The 18021-nt window shown below is 44.4% G+C and overlaps 5 protein-coding genes across 7 annotated transcripts; 1 reads left to right on the forward strand and 4 right to left on the reverse strand.

Moving 5' to 3' along the window:
- The first annotated feature begins 18 nt into the window (after positions 1 to 18).
- On the forward strand, positions 19 to 9654 carry LOC135336425 (uncharacterized). 3 transcript variants are annotated; one of them, XM_064532208.1, is made up of 24 exons: positions 20 to 174; positions 380 to 567; positions 744 to 876; positions 923 to 1170; positions 1292 to 1520; positions 1760 to 1863; positions 1924 to 2043; positions 2100 to 2241; positions 2374 to 2553; positions 2962 to 3101; positions 3407 to 3787; positions 3836 to 3958; positions 4038 to 4163; positions 5667 to 5961; positions 6060 to 6525; positions 6727 to 7030; positions 7084 to 7249; positions 7299 to 7886; positions 8539 to 8573; positions 8639 to 8665; positions 8721 to 8781; positions 9017 to 9199; positions 9322 to 9456; positions 9513 to 9654. In XM_064532208.1, the coding sequence occupies exons 2-24, from the start codon at positions 380 to 382 to the stop codon at positions 9612 to 9614; spliced, it is 4476 nt and encodes a 1491-aa protein (XP_064388278.1). In that variant the 5' UTR covers positions 20 to 174; the 3' UTR covers positions 9615 to 9654. The 3 variants fall into 3 exon arrangements, 2 of the variants coding, with proteins under 2 accessions (XP_064388278.1, XP_064388279.1); XM_064532209.1 differs by having other exon boundaries at positions 8545 to 8573; XR_010394837.1 differs by lacking the exons at positions 9322 to 9456; positions 9513 to 9654 and having other exon boundaries at positions 19 to 174; positions 8441 to 8573; positions 9017 to 9043.
- A 39-nt stretch (positions 9655 to 9693) lies between these two features.
- On the reverse strand, positions 9694 to 11433 carry LOC135336580 (thioredoxin-like protein 1). Its single transcript, XM_064532434.1, has 8 exons — positions 11255 to 11433; positions 11060 to 11156; positions 10927 to 11001; positions 10685 to 10792; positions 10368 to 10601; positions 10211 to 10266; positions 10075 to 10153; positions 9694 to 9994 (listed from the first exon to the last, which is right to left on the reverse strand). Exons 1-8 carry the CDS (start codon positions 11365 to 11367, stop codon positions 9860 to 9862), a joined length of 897 nt encoding a protein of 298 aa, XP_064388504.1. The 5' UTR covers positions 11368 to 11433; the 3' UTR covers positions 9694 to 9859.
- A 54-nt stretch (positions 11434 to 11487) lies between these two features.
- LOC135336565 (uncharacterized) lies at positions 11488 to 12842 on the reverse strand. The gene is made up of 2 exons (XM_064532420.1): positions 12713 to 12842; positions 11488 to 12657 (listed from the first exon to the last, which is right to left on the reverse strand). The coding sequence occupies exon 2, from the start codon at positions 12621 to 12623 to the stop codon at positions 11586 to 11588; it is 1038 nt and encodes a 345-aa protein (XP_064388490.1). The 5' UTR covers positions 12624 to 12657; positions 12713 to 12842; the 3' UTR covers positions 11488 to 11585.
- A 224-nt stretch (positions 12843 to 13066) lies between these two features.
- Positions 13067 to 15538, reverse strand: LOC135336463 (uncharacterized). The gene is made up of 2 exons (XM_064532265.1): positions 15267 to 15538; positions 13067 to 15106 (listed from the first exon to the last, which is right to left on the reverse strand). Exons 1-2 carry the CDS (start codon positions 15346 to 15348, stop codon positions 13158 to 13160), a joined length of 2031 nt encoding a protein of 676 aa, XP_064388335.1. The 5' UTR covers positions 15349 to 15538; the 3' UTR covers positions 13067 to 13157.
- Positions 15539 to 15765: 227 nt separating this feature from the next.
- On the reverse strand, positions 15766 to 17975 carry LOC135336468 (uncharacterized). The gene is made up of 2 exons (XM_064532271.1): positions 17724 to 17975; positions 15766 to 17618 (listed from the first exon to the last, which is right to left on the reverse strand). Exons 1-2 carry the CDS (start codon positions 17971 to 17973, stop codon positions 15922 to 15924), a joined length of 1947 nt encoding a protein of 648 aa, XP_064388341.1. The 5' UTR covers positions 17974 to 17975; the 3' UTR covers positions 15766 to 15921.
- Between the last annotated feature and the right edge of the window lie 46 nt (positions 17976 to 18021).

An 18021-nucleotide genomic window follows, 5' to 3' on the forward strand; every position in this document is an offset into this window, starting at 1 on the left:
TCTGCAAAAGACGAGCCCCGCCTCTCTTTTCTCACAAAAGGTGAATAGCTAAAATAAGACTTTCCTAAACATTCTGCTAACTAGCACACACGGTCGGAGGGAGGTGATCAGCAGCAGCTAGGAGAAAGGCAGCCATTGATAGTTGAGGGACCACACTACAGGCAGACGGTTGTGGTGAGCTAGCTGATACACAGTAGGGGGGCGGGGCAACAGCTTGTATATGACACACTGATAGTTGTATTGATGCAATGGCTAGCTTGCACTGTGTGTGCTGTTACATGCATCACTATTGTTTTTGGCATTGGCTATAAATGAGTGTTTTTTTTCGATTGGTTGATTTCCCTTATTATTGTGTTGTTGTGTTGTTGTCTGTGTTTAGATGGATGAAGTAGATAGCACCACGTGCACTCCGGACAATACTACTCCTCGGGGGTCAGGGGTCAGTGAGGTCAATAGTCTAACGGACCTGGCTGAAGTGGCCACACCCCCTCTCGTCCTATTATCGTCACGTGTGCGATCACCTGGAGCCCTCGCTTCATGTGTCAACCCTGGTGTGGTGGTCGTCAAGTAAGCTAGCGGTTATTTATATAGTGACTGCCATTTAATACTTAAGGCGACACTCTAAATATAATTATAACAACATTTCGATATTTCTCGTATAATTATTAAATTCATTTGTGTACATAGTTTTGCAGCCGTAATTATTGTAGTGTTGCAATAAATACGGTAATTTATTCCAACAGGTACAACTACGAGTCGACAACACTGACAAAACTAATGCAGCTGATAGGGTCAAAGTTGAAAGGTCGGAGGGCATTAAGCATGGCGTTCCTAATGCATGGCGAACCAGGGTCCTTCAAAATATGCTCCCAAAAGGTCAGTTGTGATGTCATCACTGTTCTCTCATCCTATTGGTCAACAGGTGGTATCCGTGGAAACACTCCGTGAGGATAGCGAACTTCAGTCATTTTTCCGAAACCTTGTCTCCACATATCTCAACATTGAAAGTCAGTACGTACGAATTGACCTTTTGTTGAACCCTGTCGGCCAGAATGCCCCCGGGATACAACTACTGGGCAAGCTCAAGGAATGTCTCGGCCTTCCTGTGTTTGCATCACATGACATATTGGGGGCGTGTCTCTCTGAGAGCGGAGGAATGGAGGGCAAAAGGTAGCTGCAGATCAGTCATTTATTTCAAGCCCAAATTGTCCATTTTCTGAACAATTCGTAGCTATAAACATTGAGAGGCTATAGCAAATTATTAAAATGCTTTTGTGATATTTCTTTGCAGCTCAGTTCGTATTGGGACACTGTACTTTGATGCTGAGCGTCTAAAGGAGGTGTGGTCTAATCAAGCCCCGCCCTCCATGGCTCTGTTTGAGAAGATCAAGATAGTTGGCAAGGGAGCGTACGGGACTGCAGTCTTGTACCGGAAGAAGGATGACGATTCTCTGGTCATCTTAAAAGAGATTAATCTCCTGGAGCTAAGTAAAGCGGAGAGAACACTAGCTCTGAACGAGGTATGTGAGACTTGCCTGATGTAGACCACGTTTACACGACACCCAAAAATGTCATTAAAACTATGAAACTATTCTACCACAATACGTTCAACGTCCCTATCCTCTGAGCTGTACGATTATTTAAAAATTTGTTACTAGTAAAAGCATTAAGTTACAAGGAAGTTTCTGCGTGACTTGAAGCCCAAAGGGACACTGGTGCTATAGTAGTAGTCACTGGTAATGTTGTATGGTTGCCACAGGTGCAGATCCTCTCCATGCTCGACCATCCCAACATCATCTCCTACTACGATAGCTTCGAGGAAGATGGAGTACTCATGATTGAGATGGAGTATGCGGACGGAGGGTACGTGTCATGTGATACAGTCATGTGACATGCCTCTAGATCATGTGATTATTATTACAGGAATTTGGCGCAGTTTCTACGACAAAAGACAAAGCCACTTCCAGAACAAGAAGTATTGAGCACATTCGCTGAAATGGTGGATGCTATGAAATACCTGCACGACCACAAGATTCTTCATCGGTGAGTCCACACTCCCACACCTCACACATCTTCACACCGCCCACTCACACATACAGGGATCTTAAAACTGCGAATGTGTTCCTCACGAAAGAGGGGCGTGTCAAGCTGGGTGATTTCGGTATCTCCAAGGTTCTCTCAGCGACCAATCAGGAGGCCAACACGGTCCTGGGCACACCTTATTACATATCCCCTGAGATTGTGAGTTTGCAAGGATTGTGATGTCATATACAAGTAGGTTTTTGCGAAATAATGTTTGTGATGCTCGCAAAACAGTCTAGTAATACGGTATATAACCACCACCGCCCACTCATCACTCCCCCGCCCACACAGTGTGAGGGAAAAGGCTACAATGCCAAGAGTGACGTGTGGGCGTTGGGTTGCATACTGTACGAGATGGTGTGTCTGCAGAAAGCCTTCGAGGGAACCAACCTACCAGCTGTCATACATAAGATCGTACAGGTGACCTTTGAACCTGTCAAGGGAGACTACTCCGAGGCATTCAAGCAATTGGTACGCTATTCTGTTTAGTAACATCGTACATTGTAACCGCACGTCGTCAGTTGATATGATACTACAGTTGAGCCTCGGTTATCCGAATCCCGGTTATCCGAATCCTCGATTATCCGAATGCTAGAGCATAGTGCAATCTGAGCATGCGCAGTAGGAAATTGCCCACGTGGCTGGCAAAAAGCCAGCTTTTGATTATCCGAATATTTCACTTACCCGAATGGGCCCGGGGACAAAGGTGTTCGGATAACCGAGGCTCAACTGTACTGCATAATTATAATTATATAGTAATTTTCGTTGATACACATTTTTGTATTATGCAAGTCGTATTCTACATATGAAAATAACCAATTATTATAGTTTTGGGTACCTATAGCCACGCCCCCTAACACGCCCACCCCACCCCCTCAGATTATAGACATGCTACAGAAGAACCCTGAGAGTCGACCTAGTGCCTCAGAGCTGCACAACACTCGTCTCCCTCCACTACTAGAGAAGGAGGACGACCCTGTCATCACTCAGGAGGAAGTGGGCGCTCTCACTACCGCAAGGTGGGGTCAAAGTACACCGTTATATATAATAGTTAGATCACATGCACGGGTGTGATGAGGTATCTATATGTTACAGTGTCCTAAAGCTCGAGTCTAGATCCCACTTTTCATTGGCTAACTAGAGCTAGTAACATTACTGTGTCACATCATTTGTATCCTCAAAACTATACCTGCTAAATGCACACACCACCGTCACTATATAACTAGCTACGCCCCCTTCCCTCCGCAGGTCACTATATAACTGGCTACGCCCCATTCCCTCCGCAGGTCACTATATAACTAGCCACACCCCCTTCCCTCTGCAGGTCGTTCCTGTACCACCTGGACGGCAACTCTCTCCTCCTTACTCCAATGGCCAACGCAGTCAAGCCACGCATTGATCAAGTTTCTGTTGGCTTCTCACACATACTAGCCGTAACCGTGGAGAACACTGTATTTAGTTGGGGCGCAGGTGGGCGTGGTCAACTGGGGCACGGTGACTCCGCTCCCCGTCCCTCGGCAGCTATAGTGGAGGCACTAAAGGGTCGCACGATATCTCGTGTTGAAGCTGGAGGAGAGTTTAGCATGTTTCTCAGTGATAACGGGATCATCATGTCGTGTGGGCGTGGTGACAAAGGTTGCCTAGGTAACAGCACAGGGACAACAGACGATTGCCCCAGACCAAAACTCATTGAAGAATTACTCACGTGAGTATTTGCAAGTTTATTATTTATTTACTTATACTTGGTTTGTAGTATGGACATGTCTGTTCTGTCATGTGGGGGGTCTCATGTGGTTGCCGTGACAACAGAGGGGGCGGTCTATGTATGGGGGGAGGGATCTCACGGTAGACTGGGCACAGGGACTGAGGAGACATGGTAGGCGCTATAATTATTAATTTTGTTCAAACCCTTCCACTATGCACACACACACACACACACACACACACACACACAGCTTCACGCCCACACAAATCACAGTTCAAAGTGCAGGACGTCTAAGTGAGACCATTACTGACGTGAGGTGTGGTCTGGATGGTTCCATGTTCCTCACTGCAATGGGACGACTATACGCTTGTGGGAAGTGAGTAACAAAGATCCAAGATAAAGCATGCTATAAAAATGAGGCCATCAGTCTTTCAACAGCCATCAGAATCCCCGAACCATTGAATAAATGGGATGTAGTTGAACAGCCTTAACTTTAGTAACGTTGAACCTGGAAACAAGCAAGCGGGGGAAAAAGCCATAGCAGTCCGTTACAACGTCATGAACATGCACAGCTATAGTGTTGATACATTCGCATCACCAATTGACATTAACCCACGCACGGGAACGCAAAACTATTGCTGCTGAATTGAACCCACGCACGGGAACGCAAAACTATTACTGGTGAATTGAACCCATTTACGGGAATGCAAAACTATTTCTGAAGTTATGGCTGTTGAAAGACACCCCCCCCCCTCCGTTTAACTAATGATTTTGGGAATCTTTCAGCTGCCATAACTTAAATTCTGTGGATCGAAAATCAAAAATGTTATGTTTTTCTGAAAGCTTAGAAAGAGACCTTTCAAATGGTACCATCAAAGTTGATATTCGAGAGATAAAAGTATTTGCCAATTTGGCGATACCATGGACATAACATTTTTGATTTTCGATCCACAGAATTCAAGTTATGGCAGCTGAAAGATTCCCAAAAATCATTAATTAAACGGTGGGGTGGGGGGTGTCTTTCAACAGCCATAACTTCAGTACAGTGGATCCGATGTCAACATTTTTAGGATTTTCTGAAAGCTTAGAAAATTAACTTTCAAACGATGTGTTTTAATCCAAAATTTCATTGGGGCCCTAATTTGTCATTTTTCCGCCTTGGACCATGGTATTCATGGTATCGCCAAATTGGCTAATACTTTCATCTCTCAAATACGATTTTTGATGACACCATTTGAACTATTTTTTTCTAAGCTTTCAGAAAATCCTAAAAAATTTGACATTGGATCCACGGAATTCAAGTTATGGCAGCCGAAAGAATCTCCAATAAACGGAATGTAGTTGAACATCTTTCAACAACCTTAACTTGAGTACCGTTGATCTAATGTCAAAAATTTTCTGATTTTCTGAAAGCTTAGAAAGAGACCTTTCAAATGATGTGTTGCAATCCAAAATTTTGTCGGGGGCCTAATTTGTCATTTTTCCGCCTTGGACCATGGGCTATATTATTATCCATATGGTATCGCCAAATCGACGAATACTTTTATGTCTCGAATATGATTTTGATGACACCATTTGAACTCTTTTTTTAAAGCTTGTAGAAAATTCTAACAAATTTGACATTGGATCCGAAAGAATCCCCAGTAGCCCTTTGAAAGGCCTATCTAATGATTGTGTTTAGATCAGTGATTGCTTTCCAGTCGAAATGTTTCGTTTTCACAAAAAGCATGGGCTATTATTAGTGGGTGATTTGTACGAAATGAGCCTGTTTTGAGTGCTCACAATTGGAGTTAAAATTCAAAATTGAAGCAATAAATTATTCTTTAAACGATGTGTTTAGATCCTCTGTGAATTAAACATGTGATTTTGTTTTCTGTAGCAACCAGTACAACAAGTTATGCCTGAACAGACGTCAGACTTTCATTGGTCAAATGAGACGTATTCTGAGCAAAACTCAACTCCAAGTGACCCACTGTCTTGTGCCCACCCCCCTTAAAGATCTTGGCAAACATCGCGTGGTTGACATGGCGATGGGCCCCACCCACTCGGCTGTATTGGTTGACTCTGGACGAGTGTTCACTTTTGGACGAAATGCAGAGGGTCAATTAGGGGCGGGGCATCTGACAGGAAGTGGCACACCCATCATGGTCAAGGGTCTCGGAGATAAAGCGATGGTAACTATATTATTGTAGTGACCTATATTAAAATAAATGTGTGTGTAATGATTATAATGTGAACCTCCCCCTCCACACACACACACACGCCCACACAGTCCATCTCGTGTAGTGAGCTATCGACAATAGTGGCCACTGAGAATAACTCATTTCTGGTGTGGGGGTCACGACCTTTAGCACAGTCTCCTCTCATGGAGGTGCTTGGAGGTGGTAGCCATGGAAACATGGATTTAACCAATCAGAATAAGAACGAGGACCCCACCAAATCATCTCCAGTGAAAGTTGACGATGCTAGCAAGTCCTCGACAACAGATGCGAGTACAAAACTACATGACCAGAAATCGTCCAATGAGAATTCACCTTCCAAAGATACCGACCCTGATCAAATACGATCGTCGTGGCAACAGCTGTTTGGGGAAATCCCCCACTCTCTTATTCCGGCCAAAGAATCTGACGAATATACTCAGAAAATATACGATCTTTTGCACGACAACTTGGATGGTAGTCGTAACCGTGGCAATACAAAAGGTGGACTGTCGAAGGACCCGGATCCATCCTCTGGAGGTACAGTAATAAAAACAATAATTAAAATTTACTTTTTTTTCGAAATTCAGCCGTTTTGGTAGCTATCTTTGAGAGCCCGTAATTTGTGTTCAGATTGTCCAATTTCATTGAATAGCTCTCAGAATTATCTTTCCAATGGCTTCCTTAGATACAAGTTCTGAATTTAGTCTACCCCCCCCCCACACACACACACACACACAGGAGGTATTCGCTCAGGCAAGCGAGCCACTAGCACCAGTAGCTCGGACATGGTGTATAACTCAGAGGGTGTGGTCTTGAAGCCCACCCCCCTTCACTTGGCAAGTGGTGACTTTGTCTCCTTTCCTCTGAGCGGCGTGCATAACGCTCGTTTAGAGGGTGTGGCTTGTTTCGGATGTAATGTCATTGCACTCATCGAAGCTCAGATAGCAGATGAAGGGGATTCCCCCAACACATTGGTTGCTAGGAAACAAGAGACGAGTACAAGGACGTTGAGAATCAGTAGAAAGATAACAGAAAGACGACGGTAAATAATTTAATTATTATAAATCAAAATTAATTATGTAATTGTTGCCCCAGACGTAAAGTTCCTAGTCCGCATTTTCAAGTGCCGTCTCCGATAGCTGTTCGTAAAAGTGGACCATCAGAGTCGGGAGACCGGCTGAGGGTACCTCCACTACCCACACACCCCACACCGCCCACACCACCAAAGACACCTGAACCTGACTCTGACGAAGACTCTAGAGTAAGCTAAGATAAAGTGTTGAGACATTGTTCATCACATCCCTCTACAGGTACCCACATGGGTGCTGAAGGAGATGGACCTGGCCAAGAGACCGTCCATAGCCTCTCAACTATCCACTATACAAATGACCCCCCTCCCCAGACAAACAGACCCCCCACAGCTATTACCCCCCAGACAAACTGACCCCCCACAGCTCCCCCCTCCAGTGAGGGCATTCGCTGCAACACCGTCTGAACGAAAGGACGCGTTGCTAGGTAAACCAGACAATAGTGAATCTTCATCTCCATTTGCAAAACGACAGACTTCCCTGACAAAGGTCAAGGTGGAGCCCATACGAATGCCAGTGCGACTCCCTAGTGCCTCTTCTTTCAGCGATCTCCCGAGGAAGAGTAACCAAGGCAACAGGCCACACCCACACACAAGTACGCTATCGTTGAAGAAAGCTCACAGCAATGCAGATGTAGCGAGCTCCTCGCTCACAAAGCAAGGCTCTCAGCGCCAACTATCCAACCCTGTTCAGGGGGGCGGGCCAATACGAACCCCTAATCAGTCTAGGCCACGCCCACCATCCGTGTCTACTAGTCCGAGGAGTTCAGAGTCCAGCCCCACCCACCCCTCGTCTGCTTCAGATGGAGAGGTACATGTGTGTGCGTTTGTGTGTTTGTGTGTGTGTGTGTGTGTGTGTGTGTGTGTGTGTGTGCGTGCGTGCGTGCGTGCGTGTGTGTGTGTGTGTGTGTGTGTGTGTGTGCGTGCGTGCGTGCGTGCTTGTGTGTGTGTGTGTGTGCGTGCGTGCGTGTGCGTGGGTGTGTGCGTGTGTGTGCGTGTGCGTGTGCGTGTGTGTGTGTGGGTGTGTGTGTGTGTGTGTGTGTGGTGTGGGTGTGTGTGTGTGTGTGTGTGTGTGTGTACGTGTGTGTGTGTGTGGGTGTGTGTGGGTGTTATAATTGTAAGTACCGAAGTTAATATTTGAACGGCCATAACTTTAGTTTTGGTTACCCAATTTTAATGATTTGTGGCTTTCTGAAAGTTTAAAAGAAGCTCTTTCAGTTGGTATGTTCATTTTTTGACCCATTTTGGGCAAAGTACCTTGGGCTATATAAATTATAGCCCAAGGTATTTTGCCAAAAATGAGAAATTTGGTAATTTTGTAAATTTGTGAGTTGAACTTACCATTTAAAATAAGCTCGTTTTTAGCTTTCAGAAAATCAGTAATTGCAACACAAGTTATTGCCGTTCAAGATGCTACACTAGACACTGTCTCATGCAATATAATTATTATACGTTTCTGTTAGTTACAGACATCTCCATCAGATAAACCACCTAAGAAGTAAGTTAGTGTCCTCATGCAATATCTGGTGGTTATTATTATTATAATGGTGTGTTTGCTTGCAGGACGTCCCAACTGACAGTGGTACAACGGTAAGCACACATTACACACACACCGCCCCCTCACCCCCCACACACCATACTACAGGCCCTCTGATCCTAAGAAGACTGGTCATATCAGACCTGTTACCATCACATCACCTTACGCAGTGAGTTGATATAATTATTCTTTTTATCGATTACTGGCAGATCATGGTCGGCAGTGATGTACATGCCCAGAATTGTCAAATGGTCAAATGGTGGCAATCCTCAATAACACATTTAGTGGCCTATTATGCAGTCAACTGTCTAAGATGTGGTTATTTTGTGTCTAGAGGTGGTTAGTACCAACCATCACCACCGACCAGTGTGGGCACTTCCTTGAGTGTGTGTGTGTCCCTATAGCAGGTGAAGCTTCCCGCTGTTAAGAAAGTGAGCAGTAAGGTGGACAAGCAACTCCCTCCTACCCCAGCAGCTATCAGGCTATCATCTGAACGCATTGATGCTAAAGAGCCGGAAGTGGAGGTAGCAAAGGAAAAAGAAGGAATGAAGAGCGAGATTGAGCAACTGAAATCACAACTGGAACAAGTATATATAACACACATCCACACCCCACACCTCAACCTCACACCCCACACACGCACACGTACACACCCCACACCCCACACCTCACACCTCACACACGCACACGCCCACACACACACGTACAGCAAAATAATGTACTACAAGAAAATGCGGATATCATGAAAAAACTACAGGCACAAGTAGAAGTGCTGAGTCAGCAGAAAGAGGAGGCTCCATCCATATCCTCCACTCCACCACAACGTCAAAAACGGACATTTAAGGTAACTCTAATTATAAGAATGCTCCTGTAATTCTACCGGTAATTTCTTCTCTACAGTTTGGTGGGCACGGCACACAAGAGGGGGAGGAGTCTAATGGTAGCCATGGCAATGGAAATGGAACTCGAAATAAACGCTCGAAGTTTTGTTTAATATCGTGAACTGTTAAATTATATTGTGCACGTGATTTTCTGTGTAGACAAACCGATTGATCACTTATTTTTTTATAAAACCAATGCGTCAATTCTGTTCAATTTTATGATTATTGTATTGAAAAGATAATAAAATTAATTATTCAGATAAATAAAACATAAATAAGTAACAACATACCGGTAGATCAGCGCATGTATTTCAACGTATAATTATATTATTACTCTAGTGTCTATGATTGTGGTGTTGGTTGTTGTTAGTGTCTTTCCCCTTTTTCTCCAGTGACACGCTTAAAGTCAGACATGTTGGTCGTCTCTCTCGGGTTACCATGGATACCAATGTAGTGGACTATAGTCGTCTCCTCATTGCCTTGATTGTCCTTGATGAACAGCTGTGTGGGTGTGTGAAGTGTGTGGGTGTGTGTGATGTGTGAAGTGTGTGTGTGTGTGTGATGTGTGTGTGTGTGCTTACGGTTAGGTTTTGGACATTCTGATATTTGACATAGTGCAGGGGAATGACAGCCTCAGGACCCGTGTCTTCAGCCGTCAGTCTGTGTGTGTGTGAGGGGATGTGAGGGTGTGTGTGTGTGTGTGATGTGTGGGCTCACTCAAAGGTTTGTAATGGCTTCCATTGCTCTGCCTGGTCAAAATCCAGCGTGTGCACCTGTACACAGAAGATAACCATAAAAAAGAATAGCTATTAATTTGTTTAATTGAAAGTTTGATTTTGGTTATTAGTACAAATTTGATACACACACACTTGACCTGGTTGATGAAGAGGCGCACTGTCTTGGGGGCGTGGCCACTCTGAGGTCCACTGATTTGTAGTGTGTGTAGTTTGACTGGCTGTACGAACGTAAGGGAGATGATGAGTTGCTCGTCACAGTCCGACTCCAGGAAGTGGGTGTGGCCTGGGGAGAGGGCATGGCTATACGCGTGGTCATCAGCCTCGTTCAAACACTCGCTCTGCGTCTTGTCCAAGAGAGAGTTAAGGCAAATCTAGAGTGTGGATAATTAGAGAGAAATATCGATAAAAGAGAAAGTTGAGGCAAATCCAGAGTAGAGTTATCGATACAACATACCTGACCGGGGATGGTCACATGACTAGCTGAGACCCCGCCCCCTCCTGACATAGTGCCGACATGCTGCAATATACCACCCTCCACAGCGCTTATGTCAGCACCCTTCACCTATCAGGTATCAAAGTAAAATTACTGTTTTTAGGCAACACTCTAATAATTACTATACGTAAAACATCTATATAGAGAAATATTCAAATGTCGTATATTTAGAGAATAAATAAGGTACACACATACGAACGTACCTGGTTGAGTTTCTCTCTGTTCTTGAAGAACACAAAAGTGGGCGTGGCACTCACTTCGTACCTCTTAGCAGTGTTCTAGGGGGGGGAATAATTGTAATAATAGTGACTGTCGGAATGATTTATATCCACTTACATGGCAAATATCAACATTCAACTTGAGAAATACAACGTCTGGATACTTGCCACTCAACTGGACAAACTTGGGTGCTATGGCGATACACGGACCACACCTACACACACAGCACACAAGTCACACACACACACCACTAACATACGTAAATGTACAGCCGATATAAAATTAAAAGTAGACGTAAAAGTGATTTGTTACTTTGGTCCATAGAAGTCCACAATGACGAGACTGTCCCCTGCTTGTATGAGGTCCCTCTGGAAGCTGCTGTCACTCTCGACAGTCTTCACTCGTCCTTCTCCTGACACCGCCATGATTGGATTCTTCACCTCAGTTAATTTAGGATTTAGTAACCTTTTGACCCCACTATACTTATACTACCACGCCCATTTCCACAAATGACATTCATAACCGCCGCCCTCAATACAATCAAATTGCAACATTGTACACATCAACATTATTGTAACTTCACCATACACAGTAAATAATAAGGCAAAGGAAATTAAAATTGAATTATAATGACACAAATGATTTAGTGTATGCTGTGTAGCATGCCTAACTGCATGTCCAGGTACACAATCTCAGGTTCATCAGGGAACACAGGTTGTAGCATCCTACTAGCCAGCAAGCCACCGTGACTCTGGGGGTCATCCAGGTCAAAGGTTAAATGTGGGAAGAACGGAGGCGACGTGGAACGTGCATTGAGGTCAGAGCCACCTTTGACCTTTGTAAAAATGTCTTGTAATATCTCAATTTCAGCGCTATAAGGTAAATCCATTTCAGCAACTTCGCACTCCAATGTTGGTTCAGTGAAGCTCTCATGAGTTAGGTCATACATGGGTGAGTCTCCTGCCCCAGTCATGATGTGGCAGTCCATCAGTGTGTCAAGTGATAGCTGCTTCGACATCACAGTATCATCGTTATCATTGGACATAGCTGTAGAGGGTTTGCAATAGTTGTGCTCAGGAGTGCTATAATCAATGTAGACGTTCTCTAGTGGTAGGTCAGGTGATACTATACTGGGCACTGATTGGTTCATTTGCCGACACGATAAGTTCACAACCTCACTGGGTCTAACTTGCGACAGTAGAGTGGATGCTATGTGCAATAATGTGGCAACAGTCTCGTTTTCAAGTTTAATTCCAAAACCATCGCGTTCTGGTTCTATTCCACACCGCCCCCTCCATCTCGTAACCCACGACGATGTTGCCTTGAACTCACTCAATCCAAGCAATCCAGCGAACTTTAAAGCACATTCTTTAATTTCTTTATTGCTCAGAGTCTTGCCATCGTTCAGTTCCGATATGTACTGCCCTGATACCAGTTTGTCCAGTTCCTCGGAAATAGGGGATCTCCCCTCGTGTAGTTTCCGCATTCCAGGGCCACGAGCTAGTAGCGCTGACTTCATTCGTTCTTTGCTGCCTATCCAACTTCGAATCATTTTCCGATCGACGGAGAATTTTCTAGCGGCTGCACGGAGGCTTGCTCCTGTGGACTCCACCCACTCGACCACGCCCATCTTGAACTGTAGTGTGTACGAGGCTCTCACTTTCCTACTGCCCTCTGCCATTACCACTCGATCTAGTACTCTGTCATTGTCTAGTCTGTAGGGGATATACAATGATACTATTATGTTAAACTTCTCTGGGCCGGGCTTACCGTTCACTATCCTTCTAGATAGCTCTGTGTTGGAGCAGACAGAACACCACACGTACGTATGATATGAACGTACTTACGTACTTGTAAACATAAACTTTTATGTAGGCGGGTACGGATCATAGTTTTTATGGAGACTAAATTGCAGTTGTTTGATTAACACTCTTTACCAATGTTATTGCTCGTTACCATGGCTAATTTAATTTCAACGTAATTGGCAGCCTCGATCAAAAGCGGCGTTATTTGAGGATACCAACAATTCAATATTAAGTAACTTCCCTCTGTATAAATATAGATGCTTGGATAGTCCCTGGGACCTCCCCCCTTGCATCATGCAAGAGGAATTTGTGGCAGGAATAACAAATGAATAATTCAATTAATGTAACTTGAAACCACAAAATAAATAATGGTACAACAGTCAGACCTATACACTACATACAACATAACATTACTTTTTTAATGAGTCACCTATCACTATAGCGTGAGGTTCTTGTCCTCCCTGTTCTGTTTCCTGCTGTGCGTGTTGTCCCTGCGGAGTCTCTTGACGCACTAGTGGTAGAGCAACCTCTTCAACTGGGGAGACAGTTTTTGGAGAACTTGGCACAGAACTTGTAGGACTTGGAGGCCCAGAACTTGTAGGCCCATTTGGAGGGGCAAAACTTAGAGGCACAGCAGTTGGAGGGGCAGGATTTGTAGGACTTGGAGGCCCAGAACTTGTAGGCCCATTTGGAGGGGAAAAACTTAGAGGCACAGCAGTTGGAGGGGCAGGATTTGTAGGACTTGGAGGCCCAGAACTTGGAAGCCCAGAAGTTGGAGGGGCAGGATTTGTAGGACTTGGAGGCCCAGAACTTAGAGGCCCAGAAGTTGGAGGGGCAGGACTTGATGGCACAGAACTTGGTGGGGTAGGACTTGCTGTAGATAGTGGCGGTTGTGGCGGAATTAGTGGTGTTGTTGGATCTGATGAATCCTCATCTTCTAATTTGGAGATTGGAAGAGAGATTGGTTTTGGTTTTTGGGCCCTGCCAACATCTGCGTTTAGTAGCGGCATTCCATTTTCCTCTATCATAAGATTGCTCGCAGAGTTCGATCGTCTTTTTCTTCTGATTCGAATACCTAAGTATGCAATTGTCAGTAGAACAGTGATAGCAATAACTGCTATTATTCCAATAGACGGTGGTAGGGCAACCATCAGAGTATTGGCAGCTGGGGCCTCAGGGGCTAGGGTAGTAGTGCCTTGTGGGAAGTTAGGGTCAACAATATACACAGCTGCAAACGGACGTTCGGGGAGGTTCAAAATTCTCTTTCTTTCCTGAGGCATTCCAGTAGATATGTCAAACACTACGCAACTGTAACTATTGGGGCCAACGTAATCGAATACAATCAAATTCTCTCCACTAGAGATGACTGGCAGACAGGAGGGGACACAGAGTCCAATGTTAGTATCCATGAGTTGGTACACACCCTCCCCTCCTCGTGACGACACAAACAAGCTCACATTAACTGCATACACATCGCTATTCTCAATCTGAACAACCAGCCATGTCTGATTAGCCACACTTTCAAAAAACAAACGTGATATCTGTCCAGAAAATGAATGTCGTCCAGGCACTCCACTCTTGAGATATGCAGTGTCATACACGGTGAGTGCTTCGTCACCACGCACAGCAATGTATTGGTCTCCACTGATAGGCACTCCCGGTTCTAGCAAGGTCACAGTTAGGTTTAGGGGGGTCACTTTGTATCGATATTCAATATGATAGTGTTCGAGTATTCCGTCATCAGTTGTGCAAGTTACTGTAAAGAAAACTTTAAATTCCTCGCGTGGATCCAAGGGGTTGAGATGATGTAGTACGGCACAGTCCGCGATCAGATTGGCTGAAATACGGCTTTGAAAGTCCTGCGACATAGTCATCATTCGTAGTTGTTGCCCATTGTTTTCGATGTACGCCTCAAAATCAAAGTCATCTTTGGTAGACAAAATCGCGCCTTGACCAGGAAGACGTACGTATAACGGATCATCATCGAATGTTTCTGTATCGAAATAGTAGTAGAAGACGGAGTAGCCACAGTCCCCTCTGTACTTGACATAGACCACCCCATTGTACTGAATGCTGCTACCAGTGATGAACCAAGGAGTGCAGTCAGACTGCAGGGGTACGGAAGTCACTCGAATAGACATAAAGTTGTCTTTGTCATTTCTGTATACTTCAATAGTATTGTTGGTCAGGAACAACAGTCTATCGCTTGAGGTATCGCCATCGCTCAGAACCAAACTATTCATGCTGTCATGCAGAGCATTGGAGGGGACAGCAATCGTACTGATCTTGGCATACTGCATAACATTATTCGTGGGGTCTATGTCATACGACCCAGACAATGCTAGTACATTGATATAGCCTACAGCACATGGGAGAGAAAAGCAGATTGTAAACAGCTTGTAATGCTACAAGATATATACAAGCCTCTACAAGGTATATACAAGCCTCTACAAGGTATATACAAGCCTCTACAAGATATATACAAGCCTCTACAAGGTAGCTATTCTGATCCTACTTACCATTGCTAGAACTTTGAGCGTTCGCCCAGGCAATCGTTAACGTTGTAGCTACCAGCAGCAGAATTTTGGTGAATCTTGCCATAGAAAGTGTAGAAAGTAGTTTTGCTCTTTGTAAATTGTTTTGTGATGTTTCTTGAAATCCAGCGATTTGTAGTTATTCTTTGTACGGCCCTCACATTGCTGCAACTTCATAGTATTCCAGCCTCTGTGCAAGGGCCTATATAGCCTAGCTAGCTAGCTACACACAGGTACTTTACCTGGGAACATCCCTGTTTCTTGCACAGGTACTTTACCTGGGAACATCCCTGTTTCCATTGCACATGCGCATATCCAACAACAATGTCACCGCCCTCGATCATTATACCCGGAGTTGAAGGCTAAGGAGGGGGGGGGGGGCTACTTGATAGTCAGAGGCACTATTTGATGGTCTAGTCCGGTGTCTGCTGTTAATTTAAAGTTCCCTAGTCAGTGCATAGTATACCAGCATCATGCATCAACAGGAAATTAACAACATTTCATCACCACACAACATGTATTCACAGATTCCACACTCCATAGAAAAATAAATAATAAAAAGTATACACTAAATAGTAGTTCAGTTCACCCTATATACTGTTTACTGTCACCTCCAAACAGCGCACTAAAAATACAGTTTTTATATATGCGTGTCTGACAGGTGCAGGCTATTACTGTTACCAAATAACGAAGAACTATCCAGCCTCGGCATGGAGACGTCACTTTGGCTAGTAGCTTGAGAGTTGTTGGGACTGCCACGCTCAGGACAAGGGCTTGCCCTAGCCGAGTCTGTGTTGTAGCACGAGTCGTTGACACTTAATGAATCGTGCTTGATTGGTTGGAGAGGGGTACTTGTAGCTGAGTCAACCTGGTATTGTTGAACAGCTGTCTGTAATATTATCACTGGATTGTTGCTTTCCTCGATAGGATGGACATAGCTTTTGTCGGGAACAGGAGCAGATAATCCGCCCTCTAGATCTGTTGCTTCATGAACACGTGCATCTTCTTCCATGGATTTCCTCCCCTTGTACATTATAACTGATATTACAAAAAGCACAACCACACCCAAAACGACAACTAACAATACCAATGGTATAATCCAAGACTTTAAATTGGCTGTAGGTTCATCCGTATTGGCCTTAGTAGTGGGCTGGGTAGAAAAATCCTCGGTAGGTTCTGTCACTACAGAAGGGCTGTTTAGATCAGGTACAAATGTTACAAAGCTAGGAGATTGGCTTGTCCCTACCCCTCGAGCTGCTTCTACCAGAGCAAAGGTAGTACTGTCCATTGTCAGAGCCACCATATCAAATTTTTGATTGTTCCTAGCAACGACAACCAATCCATCGTCGATGATCATGTGAGGAGAATTGGAGGAATCTTGTAGAGTCCCCGGAATAGATTGAATGGCCCCAGGCACAGCATAAAAAAAATCAGATGCATCGATCTGCATTAAATTATTGAGAGCCGTATAGGCCAAAAATTTTGTTTTGATTTGTGCCTCGAAAACGACAACCTTTTGTATTTCTTGATCGAAAGTATGCGATTGAGGGACGCCGCTTGTCAAGTGCATTCGATTGTAAACAGTGAGAGTACGTTCGTTTCGTACAGCCAGGAAAGTACTTGATGCAACAGGAAACCCCAGTTCAATGGCAGTGAATACCAGAGGGTCATTAGTGCGATATGACGCAATCACGTGGTATTGGACAACTTGACCTCCACTTGAAATACACTTAACCACAAAGGTCACTGTTCTATCTTGTGGGATTGCAGGAAGGGAGTAGAGATTGGTTATTTGCATGCAGTTGGGAGCCAGGCTAACAGTTCTTTTGTATTCTTGATCTGACACGGAGAATAATCGAATTTGATTACCGGATACTACTAATGCATAAATATCATCGTCGGCTGAAGGCAACAGTGTAGAGAGAGTTTGAGCGGCCTCCTCGATGGCTGACTGCATGGAATGAATTTCCCCATTATCAATAGCAAACTCCAAAGGACGGTGCTCCTGGAATGTAAGAAAGAAGTTTTCGGGGTTGGTAATTGATTTCAAAAGCTGCGTTGGTTGATGACCATCAGGGTAGGACCATGAATCCACATGCTCCAGCAGTGAACCTGTTGAAATATTCCTGAAGATTTCGAGGGACAACAAGCCAACAACTACCGTGTACTGCTCATCTAGTATGCTGATTTGCAATGCCTGACCATTGTCATACAAAGCAGCCGGGCTTGTGAGACTTGCAGTGGAAGATCGGTCATACCGGGTGATAGGAAGTTCACCAGGATCACTCGGATAGGGTACCTTCAATATATTCACACCTGTAAATGCAACGAAGGAGCCTGCAAAAAAATACATGTATATTAGAAATTGATTGACTGTGGGGGAGCTTGTAAAAAACATGTTTTGAACAAGCTGTTTACAAGCTAGCTAGAATGAAAACAAACCTTGCAATGCGACAGCGTCTGAGGTTGAGCAGACCAAGCTGCCTAGGAGAACCAGCCAAACAAGCCACCGTCGAAACACAACGTCAGATTGCCTGCTGCATATTTGTACCATATTTCTTGCGACGTTTGTTTGCAGTGAAGTAAAGAAGAGTCCAATCGAGCATAAATGTTCTGTTTGTACAGCGCCACCTTCAATATTCCACACTCCAACACTTCTACTTTGCAACGAGAATGCAATGAGATACAACATTCGTTTATATCAAATCAGGTGTGATCTATTAACAACCCCCTGGGAAAC

This window comes from Halichondria panicea, chromosome 5 (assembly GCF_963675165.1).
Source record: "Halichondria panicea chromosome 5, odHalPani1.1, whole genome shotgun sequence".
Taxonomy (NCBI): Eukaryota; Metazoa; Porifera; class Demospongiae; order Suberitida; family Halichondriidae; genus Halichondria; species Halichondria panicea.